The following is a 22023-nucleotide window of genomic DNA, read 5'->3' as shown; positions in this document are numbered from 1 at the left end:
AGGCAACTGAAATATCTCTGTACTAATGTTATTATCACACCCTGAAAATTTTAAATCGTTTTGCTCAGTGCTGTCAAACTATGAATTGATAGAGGGAGTATCTGTTAATTTGTTCAACATTCAGAGTTGACTTTTACTAACAAACAACAGGACGGCAGGTGCCCGGCATTCTACTACATTTTCTTCCAAAATACCCGGGTTTTCTCTCTCACCTGGCAATTTTCCTAACACCTGCTTCCCCCACCAAAAGATTCCTAAGATTTTCCCCATGCCACTTAAACTTAAAACAATGGTGGTTTGCCAAAACTGCTAAGAATGAATGAAAGGACATATGCTAAATCACTCATCTTAAATGGATAAATTATAGAAATTCATTAACAATTACAAGGAAAGAGTTCTAAATAAACTGTTGGCACTGGTGGGTAGATTATAAGGCACAAATCAGATGATTCTGTCAAGGGTTTTAAAAAATAAAAAAGAAAGCATTACTGATGTAGAAGCTAGTGATACCAAAATCAAATGATACCTTAAGAAATACTAAAATTAGAACCGTGTTAGATCTAGTCTCTTTGCAAGTGACATCACCATCACTGAATCCTATTCCCTAACCACTGAACTCAAGAGCCACCAAAATGACCATGTCATATGGGTGTCCATGCTGTCCACAAGCTATCAACTAGACTCTCCTGTCTGCATCTCAAATAGGCAGGAAGAACCCTCCAGGAAGAGGGATTCCAGTTAGTTGGAGTGAATGCAGAAAGGAGAATGTCTTAACATGGTTTGTCAATGAGAGGACTTCCAGCTCTTCTCCCTCGCTGGCGAGTTTACTTCAGTTTTTAGCTACATTCATTATTTATAAGGCTGGTATGATTTATTTTATTTTACTTTATTTTTTTTAAGGAATCTCTACACTGGACATGAGGGTCAAACTCACGATCCCAAACAAGATCAAGAGCCGTGCGCTCCACCAAGTGAGTCAGCCAATTGCCCCAAGGTAGGTGTGACTTTAGTGCACATCCGGGAAGAGATTCTAGACCATACCCTGCTTCAAAGTTGGGGTTACCAAAGAACACTCCCAACCCTGCAGAATAAATGCAAATGGGCCAATTAATAACAGGAAATGGTAAAACTCTGCTGCTTTAACAGGTCAATAGCCATGGCCCCATCCTTAATCAGCATTCTTAAAAAACACTCCTAAAAATGAAGGTAAGAAAGTTGAAGTCAAATTAAGAGGCCGACACCTTCAAAATGTTTCTATCCTGAAAGAGAAAGGCTCAAAAATGACATAAGATAGTTAAATATCCCAAGTTTTGACCTCTAGATACATAGTCAAGTTTCAACTCCAGGACCTCAAACATTTCTTCGTATACAAGGGAGAATGTGGGGAGCAAGAAACTCTAAGCCATAGTCCAGTCTCCACTTAGGGTTAAATTACACCCTCTGTACCCCATCTTCTCAATCTGTTCAGAAGGATCTTATCATTTCTGTCTTACACGGCTATTAGGAGGATCAGAAGTAAAAGCACGTGAACACTGGAGGGCACTTACCAGGGCTAGTTTACACACTCTCGCTTGCTAATAGTGAGCTGAGTATTTTGGAATTTACAGAATATTTACAATATTCACCCTCTAATGTCTTTCTGTCATGTTCCAGAAGTTAAAGGCAAAATTATTTTCCTCAACATTGCATCTGGGCTCCGAGTCCTACTCTACAAGCAGAAAACCGGGCTTAGTGACAAACGGATTCGCACAGGTTTGAGACATCAGTGCGACATAAGCATATACACATACGGTCAGGATGCGTACAATATAATAAAAGTTTACATTCAAAGTTGTTAACTTCAGAATATCATCACTTCCCAAGGAATAAATACTAATGGCACAATTTTGTGTCGGTCCAAACTACTCACGAATATCTGGATTAGAGACAAACTTACAATTAGTCAATATCGTTTTTCTAAAGAGGGGAAACTACCAAATGCATTCCTACAACATGTCACGAACACACCTAGAGACATAAGCAAAAAGCAAACAAACCCCAGAAGTACCACAGAAACATTCATGATTCAGCCTAATTCGGATATACTCAAATTTAAACACACTTGATACTGAAATCCCTATTAATAAAAAATATAAATTAGGAGATAAGGGTTTTGATAAAATTATCTTTCATTAGTAAGATTTCTTTATTTTTTTTTTTTAATTTTTTTTCAACGTTTTTTATTTATTTTTGGGACAGAGAGAGACAGAGCATGAACGGGGGAGTGGCAGAGAGAGAGGGAGACACAGAATCGGAAACAGGGTCCAGGCTCCGAGCCATCAGCCCAGAGCCTGATGCGGGGCTCGAACTCACGGACCGCGAGATCGTGACCTGGCTGAAGTCGGACGCTTAACCGACTGCGCCACCCAGGCACCCCAGTAAGATTTCTTTAAATTAGCAAGATCCTTAAGATATTTAGGAGGCATGCTTTTGGGGGAGGTGCACCAACAATGTGAATAAAAGGTCGAGTATCAGGGAAAGCTCTACTGATGACAATACAAGTCATTCCTGGGGCGCCTGGGTGTCTCAGTCGGTTGGGCATCTGACTCTTGATTTTGGCTCAAATCATGATCCCAGGGTCATGAGAGTGACCCTGTGTCAGGCTCTGCACTGAGCGTGGAGCCTGCTCAAAGATTCTCTCTCCCCGCCCCCCACCTGTCTCCCCTGCTCATGTGTGCTCTAAAATTTAAAAAAACAAAAAAACCACCATATATATATATATACACACACACACACATACGTACGTATGTATGTATACATATGTGTGTATGTATGTATACATATGTATATATGTGTGTGTGTACGTGTATACGTATATATGTATAGGTATATATATACATATATATAATTTCTGTCTCTAATCTTCCACAGATAACACTCCAGAATTTTCTAGTCAAGGCACTGCTTTATTTTCATATGCTCTCTGCCCTGTTATACGCGGATAAACTTGGAACAATCAGATGGTGGCATTCTGTGTGCTACATGAAAAAAAAGATGTGTTTTTACTAATACCTGTGAGACACTGAAGGCCTTCTTCGGAAAAACAGTAATTGAAAACAGAGGTTCTCAACTGAGGGGACACCCCAGGGGACATACAGCAATGCCTGGCTATTTTTGGTTGTCACAGCTAAGGAGGGAAGGGAGTGCTACTGGTATCTAGTAGGTGGAGGCCAAGAATGCTGCTAAACATTCTGGAAATCATGGGATAGCCCCCACCCCCAAACACAGAATCACCTGACTCCAAGCGTCAATCAAGCTGAGGTTGAGAAACCTTAACTGAGAGGAACATCCAAAAGTACATGGTGCTCTGGAGTGGGGCCTCCAAAAATCCCTGTATCCTTCCTCTCTCTACTCAACTCTCAAAGCCATGACAGTGGCTTCATTTCTGGATCTAGAATTGTGCCGTTGTGCTATCTTATAGACAGCGTGTATGAAACCCAGACCACATCTATGCAGTGCTGGTACGTCTCACAAGTTGAATGGTTTCACGAGTCCTGTGCTGAGCCTGACTCCTGAATTCTTCCACCATTGATCAAATATTGTCTCTTGCCAACCAGACAATTTCACCTCAGTGAGAAGCAGCCCAGTGACAAAGATGAGACCAACATAATAAAAGCAATCTACCACTTCGGGAGGAAGCGTTTTCAAGGCCGGCAGAAACCACACAGGGCCCCATCCTGGTCCTGTTTGAAAGGCAAGCTAATCATCATTGGACATCATTCTAACTAAGTGGGCTGCCGGAACACAGCCTTGAGTAATGTCGCCGGCACGTCAGTGCATCTGATGTGGACTCTGTCAAACTCGGAGCGTCATCTCTGAAAGCACCGCTGAAAAGCAGATTCAGAGAACGCGGAGGCTAAAGGTTAAGGAATCAGCCTTGCTGCTGTCACTATGAGGGACTTGTCTCTCTCCTGCAGAGCCAACCACAGACACATTAGAGAGGTAATAAATACAACAAGATGAGAAAGAACACTGATACAGATGTTCAAAGGCATGGTCTGAAAAATACTTCCCAACCAATAATGGATGAACCTTCTTCTGCCTGCCTCTTTCCAGCCTCTAAACTTCACCCCGCCAAGACCGGAGGGATTATCTGAGCCAATTCACTTAACTCAGAGATGAGAAATCTGCGTAAAACTCAGAAATCAGAGACCGCAAATGTCAGGGCTACAACGCAGGCCTCTAGCAATCCTTCCTTATCATGTGATCCCTGCTAAGAACTGGCTCCCAACTTTCCGGATACAAATCTCCAACAGGGCATTTGAAGATAATGAAGCTGCCTCTTGGTGCTCTTATTACAAGGCTAAATGATATCAACTTTTTCCATATTGTGTGTGTGTGTGTGTGTGTGTGTGTGTATGTGTGCCACAGCTCCTCTGGCATTCTGCTTTACTTTTGAGGAGAGACTGAATGAAAATGGAAAGAAAAAAAAGAAGGTTGTGTTCTGTAAAATCCCTACAGAGCCTACATGAAGGAAACCCTCTTTGCCCCTGCAAACAAAAGATTTCTTATGTAAGTAGGGAGCTCCAGCAAGTACCATGCACATGGGGGGTTCTCTCAAATAGTGCTGAATATCCAGGATTTTTCCATGATGTCATTTCTACTGCTAAATTTTCGTTTCTTGGGACTACATCCACTAGGCATTTTCATGTCTTACGTAAGTCCGGTTTATAGATGAAAACATGGAGACTTAAAGAAGTTAAGTAGCCCACAGGCCACATAGCTAACAAGTGACAGAGCTCGGTGTCCTAAGTCACCATTTGGCTGTACTGCCTCCGTGCCTCTGTCATCCACTGCAAATCTACATGAAAACCCACTTCCCACACAATTCTTACACCTAATTGTCCTTGTTACACCAAAGGACTAGGCCCAGGTGCCCTGCCTCCCGGTATGGTTCCCGCCCACCAGCGTGCCTGGGAAGAACGAGAGCCAAGCCCACCAAGGGCATAGAAATCTATCCAGTGTCCATGTAAGGTCAAGGGCACATTCGCACTAATTCACATCTGGGAACTTACAGGCTCAGTACCTAGATATTAACACCACCGCCCAGGAAATCTACCCACAGTTAACAACACATCAAAGAGTGTTGCTAACATGACTGAAAAAGCTGTGAGGTCCCAGTAAAAGAAATTCATGTCCAGTCTACAGAAAACCTCCCTAACGCAAAAGGTAAAATCCAACCCAGTCACAATTAGTAAATCCCTCAGTGAGGTCTGGATTCATAGGGTTTATCGCTCAGGTACTTACGGTCCTGATTTTGTTTTATCTAAGGATCATTTTTACTTTCTATACCCAAATGTGATTTACACTTGTTCCAGTGAATATTTTTGTGGAACTATTCTTATAATCTACTGAGATTATTTTAAGCTTTGTACCGGCCTCTGAAATAATAAGCTGTCCTGAACACACACTGAAGATCCTAGGAAAATGATTTACCACGGGATGAAGCTGGCAATGGGAAAGCAGCAGAGAACCATGTTAGGAAACTTTCTGTTAACAAGGCCTTGAAACAGTTATGCACTTTATAAAACAGAAAGGCACATATTCGTAGGTTTTTTTTAAAGCTAAACTACAACTAACACAAAAAAACAAGGAGTTCACAGTAACATGCCATGAGAGTCAAATAAAATGTTTAGACATTTGCAGTGCATAAAAATTGTAATTTAATTCTTATATCCTCTAAATTCATCACAAGACAAATTGAAAATTGCTGGCAATTCCCAAATGAAAAATTCACAAGGTTTTACAAGTGTTCTATTCCCTTAAAACTCACTTGGCCAAACCATCCCTATAATCAAGTATCTCAAAAAGCATTTAAGTGGAGCTGATCTATAATGCGATCTTTTCAATGCTGAAAATCAGGAGGTATAAAAAACCCTTCTAATGTACACAATCCAACACCACCCGGTGAAGCCTTGGGGACGGGAGGAGATATGAAAGACAAGTACCTCGTGGTTTGAGAGAAAATCTAGTAACTCTGATTGAGATGGGATGTAGAGAAGTGGTTTCATCACCCGGCAGACAAACTTCTCAATGTAACCAGCACTCATGGGGCCTTTGTATTCGATTGGTCCAAAACTAGTACCAAAAAAATAAAAAAAAATAACAAATAAAAATAATACACCATGCATTAGACCTGTTACGTGTAACTGAAATCATCAACACCACAAAAAGAAAATGTCTCGCTTTAGGATCCTGACTGCTTCACAGGGGAGTAGCCTTCTGTGTCCCAGCAGGTGAAAGGAGGGCCAACTAAGCATTTCATGAGAGGAGAGGTACAAACAGCCACTGCCCTTCTATGAGCTTAATTCAACTGCAAATGGAATTTCAAAGCAGAGAACATTCATTCATTCTAGCCTCTAGAAAAGAAAAAAAAAAAATAAATAAATCCCCAAACAATATGTCTAAAAAAACAAAACCAAACAGAGAGGCAATCCTGGAAACTGACCAAAACTGCTAAAGGATTCCAGGATCTTAAGTACGTAATTCAGCAAGCAGAATTTACTTTTACACATCACTCTGATGTTTTTTTATTGTTTATTTATTTTTGAGAGAAAGACAGAGAGAGAGAGACAGAGAGCGCGCGAGAGCATGAGTGGGGGAGGGGCAGAGACAGAGGGAGACAAGAGAATCCAAAGCAGGCTCCAGGCTCTGAGCCGTCAGCACAGAGCCCGAAGTGGGGCTTGAGCCCATGAGCCATGACGCCAAGAGCTGAGCGCAACTCAGAGGCTCAATCGAATGAACCACCCAGGCACCCCATACACATCACTCTTAAATAAGAAACAAGGTACGCAGTTGGCCCTTGACCTACTAAAATGTACTTATTAAATATTCCCACAGGCACTTACACAAGGGATCACTAAATCACCTTAAGTCTATTAAAGTTTTATTGCAACAAAATAAGATAATGTGAAGGGACAAAGCCAGGGACCTGCAAAAATGGTCTTATTTTCCTTTCCAGCTGTGCTGAGGGATGCCCAGGAATTGGATTTAGCATTGCTAAGCAATAATACCAACATTCAGTTATCCTTCTAAGCTAATCAGAGTCCTCACATGGCTTTCTTCAATCTTGCACAATACAGACATTCCTCAAATATAACTGAAGGGTATGTGGCGGGGAAGTGGAGTAAGGAGAAATTCAACAACCCCATAACCATTCTTCTGTCCGCACAGAAACTGACATTATGCTTCCTGTTCATTGCAGCGATAAACAGTCAAGAATTACATAAATGCTGCGAGATCCCAATAGTAAATGGTTATGTAAATGAACACACACACATAATGTGATGCGATGACCACAATTCCTCAGTGTGTACTGCAAAAGATGAGGCCAAACAAAAGAATGTTAGCATGAAAAAGGTAAAAACAGCATTCTACATGCACAGCTGGGAGACAGAGTTAACAGTTCTATCAATTCAAGACTTGTAACTAACTTAAGCTCAAAAATTACCACCGCCACGACCCCATCGGTTGCCAACAATGCTTAAAGAAAGAAATCGAAAAATCTTCTGATAATTTATTTTCTTCCGCAAAAAGGGGCCAAAAATCTGGAAACCTCATCTACTCAGGCAAACAGGCTCCGGGAGTGTTGCTATAAGGATCCCAGTGACTTGTGAAAGCAGAGGGAACCTCGGAATGCAGGACGCACAGTGCATTTTACCAACACGCCATCACTGCCACGACCACAGGACAAGCTGGTCTAGGGCTGCAGGGCCTTGGGGAGACTGTTTTAAGAAACGACTCCCTGCTTCAGAGCCTTTAAAAACCTTTCCTCCTCACTGGTATCAACACACGCCAAAAAATGAAATCCACTTAAGCAAAACAGAAAGTCTACTAATTTCTTCAAGCAGCTACTACCACACTAGTTTAGCCGTTACAAAAACAGCAACAACAAAAATACAAACTGCAACGTCCTGCCCAGTGACGGGGCCTAAGTGCCACGTGTGCAAGCGCTATTAACCAAAACAACCTCAAGTCTACTGACTGGTCACAAGAGAGCTTGGGTGAAAAAACGCATTCGTTCACATGCGTTATGTATAAAACAGAGGGCTTTTTAGGCATTTCTGTGCCTGAGCACCTTCTTCTGTTTCAGGTACACTGGGAATGGTGGATACTGAAATGAGTCGGACGAGGTCTGAACTAATTTAAACAAGTAACACTCAACAGGCGAAGAGGAGGGGCCACACTTCGAGGGCAGCGCAACCTCGAATCCCTCATCAGGAAAATGAGAAGGCTGGACTAGATGCTTCTAAGGTTCTCTGCGTGGCCTTGCACTCTTTCTATAAATCTAAGAAAACAGGGTAAGACAATACACTGCACAGCCATACGGCCCCAAATGGTATTTTGCACTGTGTTCAAGGGAACTCTCCTGATTGCAATATCACATCAAGCTAAGCCCACCTCTGGGCAGCTGGCGTGCTTATCTAGAGTTGCAAGGCCTATCCTCCTCGCTAGGCACCTGGGCCCTATTTCCTAGCCCCCCGAAAAAGAAATGCAGGGACCTTCGCAGGGCAAACTTACTGATCCCATTACAGAGCACAGAGCTCTTACGTCTTCAAATCTAACATTACGACATGAGAAGGATTCTTCTATCTAGAATAGACTTTGAAGGTGGAGACGGGGTAAAAAAGTGCATTTTTGCTCAAGTATTATTTACCAGCTCCTAACAAACAGTTCTACGAGCCACACAACATTTTGTACTGGAAACGTGAAGTGTGATGGAGCATGACAGTCCGCAAGTGATACTTTGATGATGTCTGTCATGAATCCCCACTGACGGAAACCCAAGAAGTTCAGACAGAGGAGGGAAAAATGCAGCATAAAAAGAAAAGCTCTTACTAATGAAAGCTTCCGTGCCCATTTTACCTTCATTAACAAACTTCAAGCCAACTACACTGAAGCCGTCCCTTTTCTTCAAACTCCTTCAAGTCAGATTTAAGACATTATTTAACACACACGGCAAGGTCTGGGCAGTACTCCAAACTCAAACACCAGTATTTGTGCAGCATAACAAACTGACTCCCTAAGTGGGATACAGACTAAAGGCAGCCTCTTGTTACTTCGGGCTAGATGAACGCACTGGGGGACAAAATTTATGAAAACCTTTTAGGGTTTCAAAGCTCTCTGGGTTTCAGTATTAAGGGCACAGGATTGAGGACTCGTAGTAATTTTCGTCCCAGTTGAAAAGATGCTACGACTCCCTCCTGACTATGCTATGTTGCCAGGTAGCAGGGTAAGGACTTCTGTGTATTCTCACACAATAAAATACTTGTAGGTTATCCGCGATATACAGCCACACAATGGGGTGCCAGAATTATCAAAAACAATGCTGTAGACTATGTAATGGCATGACAAGATTTTCACAAAAGCAAGAAAAAGCAGTTTAGAAAATACTATCACTACATGACCCCCCTTTTTTTTTATTAAAAAAAAAAAAAAAAAGAGGGTGGGTATGTAGAGTCACAAGAAGATATAAATCAAAACACACAGAGATTATGTAAGGTTGATAAAATATCCAGAACCTTTAACTGATGTAGTTTTGCTTCTCTGTATTTTCTCAATTCCCCACAGTGAATATCTAATACTTTTAAACAGAAAAAAGAATTTGCTTTGGAACTTAATTGGAATTAGAAATCAAAATCTGAAAACTAGTTAACAGTTCTTACCTCCGATGATACAGATGTATTACAGGGAAATGAAAGAAGTGCTTCTGTCTTCTGCATTTCCCCTGGTTCCACCAACAGTTAATTGCCACAAACAACACCTGCAGAGCCAAAAAAGGTTTCAAATGACTATGAATAACAACTGAAAAATTACCAAGATTTTAAAGATAAAATTATAGAAATGGAACCATTCCTCTCTGAAACACAAAGTATGAAAAAAAATTATTTTGAGTATTCAAAGAAGATCATCATTTACCTCTGCAATGAAAAAAAAAGACTCTCCTCTATGTGTCTAGCTCAGACGCTAGCATTTTAGTAGCATTTTATAGTTTAGCCCAAGAGGGAAATGGTTTCATTTGAAACCTAAAAAATATTTTTCATGTTTATTATTGAGAGAGGGAGAGACAGAGAGAGACAGAAGGTGAGCGAGAGAAGGAGGGAGACAGAATCCGAAGCAGGCTGCAGGCTCTGAGCTGTCAGCACAGCGCTGGACACGGGGCTCGAACTCACAAGCCTTGAGATCATAACCTGGGCCGAAGTCGGACGCTTAGCTGACTGAGCCACCCAGGAGCCTGGATTTGCTTTGAACTCTAAAGTGAATGAGCAAGCATTACACTAAAACTCAGTAGAAAGAAAGACAGGTCTTTTGATAGTCAAACTGAGGGTATGAGAAGGAAAAAAAAAAAAAATACCTGCAAATAAAACATCGCTAAAGCCAAAGGACCGTTATTAATGGCTATATTAAACACGAATAATGATAACAGATGATTAAGGCATGCTCTGAAATGGAATATTACACAGCAAAAGTATGAGTTAAATACATATTTATAGGTAGATGCTGCAGTATTTAAATCTCCAATCTACTTTGAAACGTCCCCAAACCAAGATGAGTTAATAGATTAGAGCAGAGTTTCTCAGCTTTTGCACTACGGTTATTTTGGCCTTCTGTCGTTAGGAGGGTCTGTGTTACGTGCATTTCTGTTGTGCGGGGCCGTCCCCCACGCTGGGGGCGCCATGTCCGGGAGTAACCTGGCCTCTACCCACCCCAGGCCAGCAGCTCCCCCTCCAGAGCAGCGGTAACCAAAAATGGCCCCAAACCCTGCTCACGGTTCTCTGGGGGAGAAAACTTCTTCCAGTTGAGAACCACTGACTAGAGGAGTAATAAGATGAATGAATACATGATAAAACAAGCACAATAAAATGTGAATAACAAAACTCTCGTGGCAGGTATATATAAACTCCTTCATCTTTGCTACGTGAAGAAATTTTCATAAGAACATCAAAAAAATATGAAAACTACAAATGAAAAATCACTTTCAAATGCCTTCCTTGTACTTACTAAGTAGCAGTATCGCTCTAAACTCTGTAGAGGCTCTATGGAGCCATTTACGGAAAAGAAAAGCAACAAAATCTTTACTTAAGGGGACATCTCACTTTTTTACTCAAAAATAGGGCACACTCTACCACATTTGCTAATTTTACTAAGCGGTATGGCTTAAAAGATTTTTTGCCTGTTTCCAAGAATAAACCCCCTCCTTCTCCCTAGTGAGAACACAGAATAACCTAAGCTCTCCATTTGGAAGGAGCTGGGAAAAAAAAAAATGTGAAAAAAGCAGTGCCCATTAGTTGTGGATGGCACCATCACCTCCGCCACTTGTCATGTGATCTCTAGCTGAGCGGGCCACCGTGGAGGTGTGAGGTCCCGCTTCCGACAACAGGGACGTGAGTGCCAGCCCCAGGGCTGCCGGGAGAAAGCACAGAGCCCGGCACACCAGAACGCCGTGCCCACCGTCACTCAGAAGGACGGTTAGACGGCAAATAACCGACACCCTGGAACACAGTACATTCTCCCCGTGTTCCCCACATGTTCTCTAATTTCAGAAAACTTGGGGAAGGCCTGGGGAACACCTGCCTCCCAGGGCTCCAGTAGAGTTCCTGTTTCCTCCCTAGAAGGGTCTACCAGGTTATTTGCATTTTTTTTTTTTTTTTGAAGTGAGCTCTACTGCCCAACGTGGGGCTTGAACTCATGACCCTAAGAATAAGAGTCACTTGCTTTGCCAACTGAGCCAGCCAGGTGCAGCTCTTACTAGCCATTTTTCAAGGGGGAGGAGAGTAAAGGGAGCCCAGGGAATTCACTGATCCCCTGGGTCCCAAGTCAGAGCACAGAATCACACCCCTGAGAATCCATGTCATTGGAAACAGAGGTACAATGAAGAGCTAGATTTAAACACTGCTTTGCACCACATTCAGGGATATATATAACGGCTTGAAAGGCTTTGCCAGGCCGGGCAAAAAGCCTCACCAGCATTTATAACATTGTTACTAAGAAGAACCAACCCAGAGTTCCAAAGAAACTTGGGACCCCAGCTGCCTGCAGGAGTTACCTCAGATCAGTGGTTCCCAGCAGCCGCCTCTCAGAAATCTGTGGGAGGCTCGCTCTCTGGCTTGTTGCAATGACCCAGATGCTGCAGGGCATGCGTGGGCAGGGGCTGCAATGACCCAGATGCTGCAGGGCATGTGTGGGCAGGGGTTGCCCTAGGGGTACGTCTGGGATGATGTTGCGTCATCCCAGAGCAGCTTTAAACGTCCAAACGATGTGGGGGGAAAAACCGTTTATCACTCAAGCCTAGGACCGAACTCCTTTTTTATATGTGAATCCACATTATGGCTTTTGTATTCACCGAATTTCTCCGGAAGGCAACACCTATATAAATACAGGGCAGAAAAGACTGGTTCCGGACCTTACCAAGAGTTGTTCACCACTTAGGAAACTCGAATCACTGTAAGCAGAGCCCCTCCGGTAACGGAGTTTCTGACACACCACACCTTTGTGAGTCTGCATTTCCAATCGCCCACCCGCGGTCGTTCCACATAAACGGACAGAAACTACCTTGCCTGAGCATTTACATACGGAAACACACATGGTCTAGTTCTACATTATTTTGGCCTCCCCCACCTTTATGCTGTAATTAGTGTATGGGATCGAGTATCTTGAAATCATATGTGTAGGGAAATTTTATCACCTATGAATTCCTTTTCAGGACAGAAAAAAAATGGCACATCACAAAATGCTTGTTGCATAAATGGCAACGGGGACCCACGGAGTTGAAAACCACTGCCACAAAGAGGACTCACGGGCCCATATATCCCTCGTGTCTAAGCACAAAGGTGACCTTCAGTAAGTATCTGTTGCATATGGCTCCCTGGTCCAAGTATTTTTATTTTTTTTCAAGTATTTTTAAATGCTGCTACGTAGTACTCATGACACATAAATTTGTCTTAGGGTAAACAACTAATCAAATACCAAAAGGAGAGTCAACTACGTCTTCCAGCACTGAAACCAAACAGCATGGGCCCCTTCGGTGAGCACTGAGCTGTGCTACAGGGAAATGCACCTTCGGCTTCCTCTCCGGCCGCTACCCACCTATGACCCTCCCAGCCAGAAATCCTGTTTGTTTGCAGAAGCCTTCACGATGGATGAAGCGAGGCTCCGGGCCCTCACCCGGGCTAACTCAGCCAGCGGGGCAACGTGTGCCTCTGTGGGAACGACCCGCCCAGCACACGGTCACTCGATTCGACTCTCGGGTTCAACGTCAGCATTACCTGGTCCGACAGCTGACTCGCTGCTTGCTCAATCTCTGACCTGGCAGCAATGGACTGTCCACACCACGGAGCGTAGAAAAACAGCAGCACCACCTCTGAATCCCGGCGAACGTGCTCTGCGTAGTCCAGCTGCCCCTGGAAGAGGTCAAGAACCGGAGACCTCGAGGAGAAAAAGCTGACAGGTGGCTTTGCTGGTATTATCACATCTTTTGCTCGACTAGAAAAGAGCAAACACAGACAAGATCGCTAAGTTTATCTTCTTCTGAGGACAGCTTCGTGTGGAAGGAGAACAGAGCTTAACAGACAAATGTCTGGCGTAAGGAAAAGGAGTTCCCAAACCACTGTCCTGGAGTAAAAAATATTCTGTGCTAAGGCGATACTTAGCTGAGAGAAAGCAAGCAAGACATAAACGATAAGCTGAAAACGCCTTTCTAATATTGTCTCCCCAGATGTGGGATGGAAAGGCAGCAGACAAGGAGGATGTCTTGGAATAACCTATATTCTTCCCTCCCACACCCCAAACACTCCATCCTCGGCTCTCTGTGGCAGGAGCCACAACGTCAGAACAACCAGCGAGCTGGCTCAGAACTAAGGGGAGGGAGCACACGCGGGCTACCGCTACTAAGATTTGTATGGCAAATTCTTACATCAACTGAACTTCGAGAAAACATTAAGTTTCTTAGCTGGAGTTGGCTTGTACTTATCCAGGGCATTCTGGCAGAAGTAATACATATTGGGAAGCATCACTATAATGGAGTTGGGGGGCCAGATGGGGGGAGCCAGCACCTCTCCAGGTCAATTACAGGGCAAATGATCAATTACAGACTCCAACAGGAGAATCCTCAACAGGAAAAGAAATAGGGACCCCAAGAGGAAAAGACAGAACACCTCCTACCCAAAACTGACCACTTCATCAGCGATGAGCCAATGAAAAACTGTCATCCCCCTGAACTCTTGCTTCTCTCCAATTTACTTTCATTCACAACAACCCCTCCCGATTTCCTCTTTCTCCATAAAATAATGTTCCTCTTCTTTGTATGTGGGACTTGCCTATGGCCTGCTAGAGCTTGTATGTCCCAGATTACAGTTCTCTGCTGTTCCTGAATAAACCCACTTTTCTGGTAAAGTAACTTAAAAAAAATTTTTTTTTAATGCTTATTTATTCTTGAGAGAGACAGAGGGTGAGTAGGGGAGGGGCAGAGAGAGAGAGGGAGACACAGAATCTGGAGCAGGCTCCAGGCTCCAAGCTGTCAGCATAGAGCCTGACACGGGGCCTGAACTCACAAACCACAATGATCATGACCTGAGCTGAAGTCAAACACTTAACTGACTGAGCCACCACAGTATCATGATCCCAGGGCTAGTAATGATGAACAACAAAGTAACAGCCCATTTTAACTGGACACCAGGCTTCCTGAATCCCTGAGGTTCTCAAAAGGGAGAGATCAAGAGGAGACAGGAAAAACTGAGTGATCTGAAGTCACAGAGCTGGGGCGCCTGGGTGGCGCAGTCGGTTAAGCGTCCAACTTCAGCCAGGTCACGATCTCGCGGTCCGTGAGTTCGAGCCCCGCGTCAGGCTCTGGGCTGATGGCTCGGAGCCTGGAGCCTGTTTCCGATTCTGTGTCTCCCTCTCTCTCTGCCCCTCCCCCGTTCATGCTCTGTCTCTCTCTGTCCCAAAAATAAATAAATGTTGAAGTCACAGAGCCGCCACGACTTTTCCCATCAAGACAAAAACGGTCTTGGCTGAGGCTGCATATCCCACCATGTGAAAGGAGCCTAGGAACACCTTGAGCTGTTCACACATCTGCACTAACATGGCATAAAACCATAATGGTGGTGTAGCCAAGAAACCAACAGAATAAAAATGGGACCCGAGAAAATACTCCATTAACCCAAAAAGCAGAAGGATCAAGAAACGAACAAAAATGGAAAACAAATAGCCAGAAAGTAGACTTATTTCCAACAATATCCATCATTCCATTAAACATAAAAGGACTAAACCATCCAGTTAAGAGGAAGAGAATGCCAGACTGGATAATGAAGCAAGACCCACCGTAAGAACTGAAACAGGGGCGCCTGGGTGGCTCAGTTGGTTGTGTCCAACTTCAGCTCAGGCCATGATAGCACAGTTTGTGGGTTCGAGCCCCATGCATCCGGCTCCAGAGGGACAGAGCAGAGACTGTTTGGGGTTCTCTCCCTCACACACACGTGCACACACACGCTCTCTCTCTAAAAAATAAATAAGCAAAACTTAAAAAAAAAAAAAAAAGAACTGAAACATACTATAATTGGATGAGTCTCAAAATAAGTACACCAAATGAAAGAAGCAAGACACTAAAGAATACGAACGACATTAATGCATTTATACGTTTCCAGAAAGGACACGTTCTGGGGAGAAGGAAATCTTACGCGTCTCAACTGAAAGCATGGAGGTGGTTAAACTTACGTCATCAACCTGTACGTGTCACATGTGTAATTCCACTGAGTGTAACATACACCACAATGAAGCTGATGAGGAAAAAAGCTTGGCCGCTGTGCCCCCTCGTCAGCAAGGCTCGCTCTGACAACTGAAGCGGGAGCCCTGACTTCTTCTCTCAGCTCCCTCTTCGTTGTCTTTATACCCCTCACCACAATCGGTAACTTACTTCTTTTACCGATTACTTATCTACTCTACCACGTCATTAACTGCATGAGGGCAAGAACCCTATCTTTTCCACTGGTAGATCCTCACGATTTATAGCGCCTGGTACTCTGAAGTTCAATAATTTGTGAAATGAACAAACCCACCCTACTCACCTCACCTAAACATACACAAAAGGAAATTAAATATAAAACCCATACAGATAGACATTATGAAGAACACTCAGAACCCAAGTACCAGAGGCCCTAAGGGCCACATCCTTAAGTTCTAACTTCACAGATGTGTCCAAATGAACCTGATGATCTGGTTTCTCAGAACACAGCAGAGGAGCAGGAAGGAAGAACGAGGAGGGAAGCGCTGCCAGCTCTGAGACATGCAGCAGACAGACAGGTATTTAGAAGCAAAAAAGAAAGTGTCAACACCCAAGACCCAGACTCCTCTAAGAGTCTTGGGTCATACAGCACAAGGGAAGGAACCCACACCTTCCTCTGCATTGAGAAGTTGTTAGCTTCCTGAATTAACAAGACAGATTTAAAATTACTACTTCCCTATTTTAGCCAAAAACTATCAATATCCTAAAGGAGTGGTAGTACCAAAGAGCAAATCCCCTATTTACTCACTCAAACTAACGTTTCAACCCAGCAGTCAGGGAGCTTAGGCAAAATGTCTTTATAACCTGAAAAACTCGGTCACTTACCCAGTAATTCAAAAAATGCTCATCAAGCACATGTTGTTTACACTTCAGAAACTGCACTACAGGTACCAAGGCTATAGCAGAGGGCGTAATAACATCCTCAAGGGACTTACTTTCTCGAGGAAGGAGACAGGCCGACAACCAAACACATAAGCAACAGACAAAAAGATCACGGCTGCGTGGAAAATGGACAGGGTGATTTGGCAGGTGACAGGGCATCTTTTAAGCTGAGACCCGAAAAACAGGCAATCATGCAAAGAGATGACGGAGGCCCTGTGTGTGACACATTATTAAAAGCCCCCAAGTTCCCCTCCTTGGAAGTCCTTTTCTACTATTCAAACTGGGTGCAGAGTGTGAAATGACGCAATCTGAGGAAAAACGTAGGTCTGTGACAGCCAGACAAAGGGCACTGACGAACTCAGTATTACTGCCCCGCGTGGTCAGAGCAGGTCCTAGACTAAGTCAGCCAGGTAAACACGTGGCCCATCAAAAGGGAAACATTAACCAGGGAAGAGAAACATCTGCCTCTGCTCCACCAGAAAGGTTGACAAGCTTCCATTTAACTCTTAAGTTCGCTACACATTTTTGAGACACTGTATCTAGATCAAAGATTTCCTGCAGCTTTGAAGGCTAGTAAGTAGTCTCAGGTACAAAAGACTCCAGAGCTGCTTGCAAACAAAACAGGCAGGCTGCAGCTCCCAAGTTTTAGAAGAAATACACACACCCCTACACCTCCATCCAAAGAGGACCTGAAGCAGCTTTGAAATTAGAAAATGCGATAAAGCAAAATGAATATACGCACAAGTACATATATAGATACAGACACACAACTTTTTTCCCTCCAAAACCAGGGTGAAAGGAAAGAGAGCAGGATGAAGCTATGGAGATCCACTGCAGAGAAAGGCAGGTAAATAAAGATTAAAGGGGCCTAGGGGGCTCAGTCAGTTTGAGAATCTGATTCTTGGTTTCAGCTCAGGTCATGATCCCAGGGTCATGGGGTGGAGCCTGCTTAAGATTCTTTCTCTCTCTCTCTCTCTCTCTCTCTCTCTCTCTCTCTCTCTGCCCCTCTCCCCCGTTCAAGTGTGCTCTCTCTCTTCCTCTTAAAAAAAAAAAAAGATTTAAGGCCCCCCAAAATGCACAATTATTGTGTTTCAATGCCCAACCTTATTTTTTTTTTTTTAACGTTGAGAAAGACAGCGAGCAAGGGACAGAGAAAGAGGGGTACAGAGAATCCCAAGCAGGCTCCGCGCGGACAGGGGCAAGCCCGATGTGAGCCTCCAGCTCAGAAACTATGAGATCATGACCTGAGCCAAAGTCGGACGCTCAACTGACTAAGACACCCACGCGCCCTTAAATCAACCTTTTTTATGTGATCTGGTTTGAAGTCAGGTAAGCCACCAATACTGACAAGGGCTGTCACTGATCTTAAGCCTGGAGCTATTAATGAAAATAAAATTTTTTTAAATCCTACTCTCCCGGAAACCTCTGTCTTCATTAATGCAAAAATCTTAAAAGTAAAATAGAAAAAGGGGACCAGACACGTTGGTGTATGTAATAGATGATGACACCCTTCAATCAAACGAGACTGTCCAAAATCAATCTCAGCCTACTGAATGACGGTCCAGATTTGCCAGCAGCAGAGCAAAGCTGGACAGGCAAGCAGCCATTCACCGCTCCCTCCTAGCCTGAAGCAGGAAGGGACCTTGCTCTGCCTGCTCCAGTAACTCGATTTACACAATTCCTGCTTCCCCAAATCTCAAAGGACCTTCTTAGCCATTTCAAGTCAGGTTCTTTCAGAACAAACACTAAGCATTCTTTCTACAGATGAACAAGCGGTAAGCTTCCCACCCTGGAGAGGGGGAACCTCTCTTCCTACTCTGAACCCACGTGACACCTTGTCACTTCACGATGTATAATACTTCATCCATTTTCCTTTGCGCAGCTTGTGATGAAGAGCAAGGTTAAGAGCCTAGAACTGACAACGAAGGATTCAAATTCCAGATCAGTCACTTAATGGGGGGGTGGGGGGTGATTTTGGGCAAGTCTGTAACCGGACCAAAGCTCAATTTCTTCATCTATCAGTTGGAAGCATAAAAATATACCCAGGCTTTACTGAGGATTGAGATTTTAAGGGTCCAGGCCAGGCTCTCAGATTATGCGTTGAATGAATACATGCACTGATGTTCGCTACAGTTCTCGAGGAGGCAATTTTGTTCCCCAGGGGACACTTGGCCAACGTCTGGAGACAGTGCCGGTTATCATACCTAGGGCTGCGTGCTACTGGCATTTAGTAGCTACAAGCCAGGCTACTGCTGGGCACTAACATGGACAGGACAGCCCCCTTCGCCCAGCGGGCAGCATAGCACCTGGCACTTGGCAAATGTTCAAGGGCGGTTATAATCTACTCTCTTTCCACCAAAATTCCCAAGCCTCTGACGCCTCTCTGACAACGGGGGCCACATACGATGCAGAACATACTCAGTACAAATGCTCCAAGGGGAAATCTTCCTCTTAGCTAATATGCCAGTCAGTTGCAACCGAGACTTCTACAATGGAAGTCCCGGGAGATAATACTGAAGACTTGGGAGACCAAAAGTACTCCTGAAATTTGTCTTATTTTATTTTTTTTTTAAGTTTACTTTTTTGAGAGCGAGCGAGTGCCCAAGCGGGGGAGGGCTGAGAAAGGGACAGAGAATCCCAAGCAGGCTCTGCGCTGTCAGCACGGATGTGGGGCTCGAACTCAGGAATCGGGAACCCTGAGGTCGTGACTTGATCCGAAAGCAGATACTTAACTGAGCCACCCAGACGCCCCCAACACTCCTGAAATTTGAATTAACATTTGTACCTGCGTCCCTTCCCCCAAAACCAGCACATAAACTTTTAATTCTTCCTGTTCACTGTGCTCCAGCCTCCTCGGGCTTTCCTTCCAGTTCCAGGAAAACACCAGCTGGCCCGCGCTTTGCACTTGCGCTCCCTCTAGCTCGGACACTCTTCCCCCAAATCTTCCCAATGCTGGCCCCTTCCTCCTTCCTGTATGAGCTTCCTGGTCGCTCCGTCGCGAAGGCCTATCCGCCCCACCCTCGTATCCCTTCTATTATTGCCTGCACAGCACTTCCAAAAGTCCTTCAAAATGCCATGAAGTTGTTTTCTGCCTGTCCCACCCACTGGAAAGGAGAGTGTGATTTTTTTTATCGCCAACGCTCCCCCGGATGAGCGCTCCCCGCACGGCACGTGTGGATAAATAATCTTTAGATCGATGGATGCACGAATTCTCCAAGGGCTCCAACAGCTGTGAATCATCACACGCGACGCACAAGGGCAGCAAAATGCGTGTTAAACGAGGGCCCTACAGCCTGGGCAGAAGTGACAGGTGCATAACCCCAACAGGTGACGAGCAGCTCAGAAGCTGGCGCACTTCCCTCGCTGCTAAATCGGGAGGAAGGGGCCCCGGGCAGCGCCCGAAAACCTCTCCCGGTGGCTGGCTGGCTGGCTGGCTGGCGGGCGGGCGGGCCAGGTGGCGGGCTCGGCTGCAGGCTGGGGAGAGTCGAGCCCGTCGCTGCACGCGAAGGCCGCGACGACCCCCGACCCTGCGCGCCCGGAGCGGGTCCTGCGCCGCCGCCGGGCCGGGGCCCCGGGGACGCGGGCCGCCTCACCTGCAGGTAAACTTGAGGGCGACGAGCAGCGCGCAGCCGAGCGCCACGGCCCCGCAGAGCAGCTCGGGCCGCCGGCGCGCCATGAGGGAGGCGCCGCGCAGCCCGCGGCGGAGCCGGCCCGCCGAGGACGCTCCGGCCGGGGCCGGGCTGAAGGAGCCGGAGCCCGCGGAGCCGCCGCCGCCGCCGCCACCCTCGTCCTCGGCGTCGTCGCTGCTGCTGCTGCTGTTGCCGCCGCCGCGGCCTCCGCATTCCGACATTACATGCTCCCTGTCGCCGGCTTTATACCGCCGCCGCCGCTTCGGGCCACAGGGCCCGGCCCGGCCCGTCGCTCCCCAATCCCGCAGTTCGCCGCGCCCGCTAACCCGGACCCTCCACGTCAGCCCCGCCGCCGTCGCGAAGCCCGCCCCCGCGCAGGCGGCTCCGCCCCCGCCCGCGGAGCCTGCGCGGACGCCGGCACCTCCCGGCGGACCCCGCCCCCTCCCCGCTGACGGAGTCTGCGCGCACGCCGGCCCCGCCTGACAGCCCCGCCCCCGATCGAGCCACGCCCCTCGCCCGCGGAGCCTGCGCAGACGGCCTCCCCGCAAGTGCCACCTGCGGCCCGGCGGTCTTCCCACAGGCCCCGCCCTCCGTCCGCGGAGTCTGCGCAGTCGCGGGTCGAGCGTCTTTCCAGTCCTCACCGGGATCCGCTCAGTGCGCGTGCAGGCAGCCACCGGCCGTCGGGGCTCCCAGCTCGGCCTGCCGCATTTTAGGTGCCATAATGACGACGGCATTCGTGCCCGCGAGTCCGTACAGGCTCCGGGGACATAGGTACCGTTCATTATCTCCGCCGTATTGAAAGAAAATACGGGCAGAGATGAGAAGTGTCCAAGGACCCAGGAGTGAGGCGGGCAGGAGAGGTCACTCGGCCTCGGTTTGCAAGTCTGTAAAGTGGGGGTAATAGGAGTGCCTCTCTGACAGGGTTGTTTTGAGGATCAATGGGATTTATGGAAAATGGCAGGCCCATAGTGAGGTCTTATTCTTAGTTACTGTAGTCTCCCAGTGTCCATGACCTGCCTCAATTAAGCCTACTATCATCCCTTGCACCACAGCCCTTGGGGGAGGGTGCGTGCCGCCTGTACTAGCTTCACAGATGGGAAGAAAAACTGAGGCTTGGAAAAGTCACTTGCCTGAGGCGGCAAAGCTACTAGGTGAGCAATTCAGACTCAGAGGCAGCCCCCACCCCCACCCCCAAGAAGCTGCTCCAGCGACCCACTGCTGACTCTCAACACTTCCCTGACTCTGAAGGTTAGGTCCTTTCTGAATACGTTTTGTGATTATAAAGGACAAGCCAGGGGATGAGATGGGATGGAGTCGTTTCCATGAGGGAGAGGGACAAATGCATATGGCACTAATCATTAAACAGCTCTGGGGGCCGTAGATCTCTGTAAATGACTACAAACTAGGCAAATAGAAGGCAGAGGGAACAAAGCAGTTATGATTGCAGGCAAAAAACAAAAAGCATGGCTCAGACCCAGCAGTTAGGGTGAGACCTCCCCTCTGCCACAGGGCAGCTGTGTGAGCCTTGGGTCTGGTTTCCAGGGATATAAACTGTGGCCACCAGTGGCTACCTTGCTAGGGGCCCAGGACATTCAGCGTGTCCACCACTGAGGCCCGAAACGTTGGTAACTTATTTACATGTACCATTTTACTATTTGTCTTGTATCTCTCCTTTTGTTCGCTCTTCCTTTTGTA

General features: G+C 46.0%; 1 protein-coding gene across 2 annotated transcripts in view; it reads right to left on the bottom strand.

Moving 5' to 3' along the window:
• The window catches only part of TXNDC11 (thioredoxin domain containing 11), a 61142-nt gene extending 40467 nt beyond the window's left edge, over positions 1-20675 (bottom strand). Inside the window, exons 1-4 of one of the 2 annotated variants that reach the window (XM_047838000.1) lie at positions 20293-20675; positions 13305-13521; positions 9705-9802; positions 5988-6117 (exon numbers count right to left, since the gene is read on the bottom strand). In XM_047838000.1, the coding sequence (XP_047693956.1) occupies positions 5988-6117; positions 9705-9802; positions 13305-13521; positions 20293-20549 (702 nt within the window). In that variant the 5' untranslated portion in view covers positions 20550-20675. Of the gene's footprint in view, positions 1-5987; positions 6118-9704; positions 9803-13304; positions 13522-20292 lie in introns of those variants that run through there. The other variant, XM_047838001.1, reaches the window with a different exon arrangement.
• Between the last annotated feature and the right edge of the window lie 1348 nt (positions 20676-22023).

The sequence above is a fragment of the Prionailurus viverrinus genome, chromosome E3, assembly GCF_022837055.1.
Source record: "Prionailurus viverrinus isolate Anna chromosome E3, UM_Priviv_1.0, whole genome shotgun sequence".
NCBI lineage: Eukaryota > Metazoa > Chordata > Mammalia > Carnivora > Felidae > Prionailurus > Prionailurus viverrinus.
The sequence above is the reverse complement of the archived record's forward strand: the minus strand, read 5'-3'. Positions and strand labels throughout refer to the sequence as shown.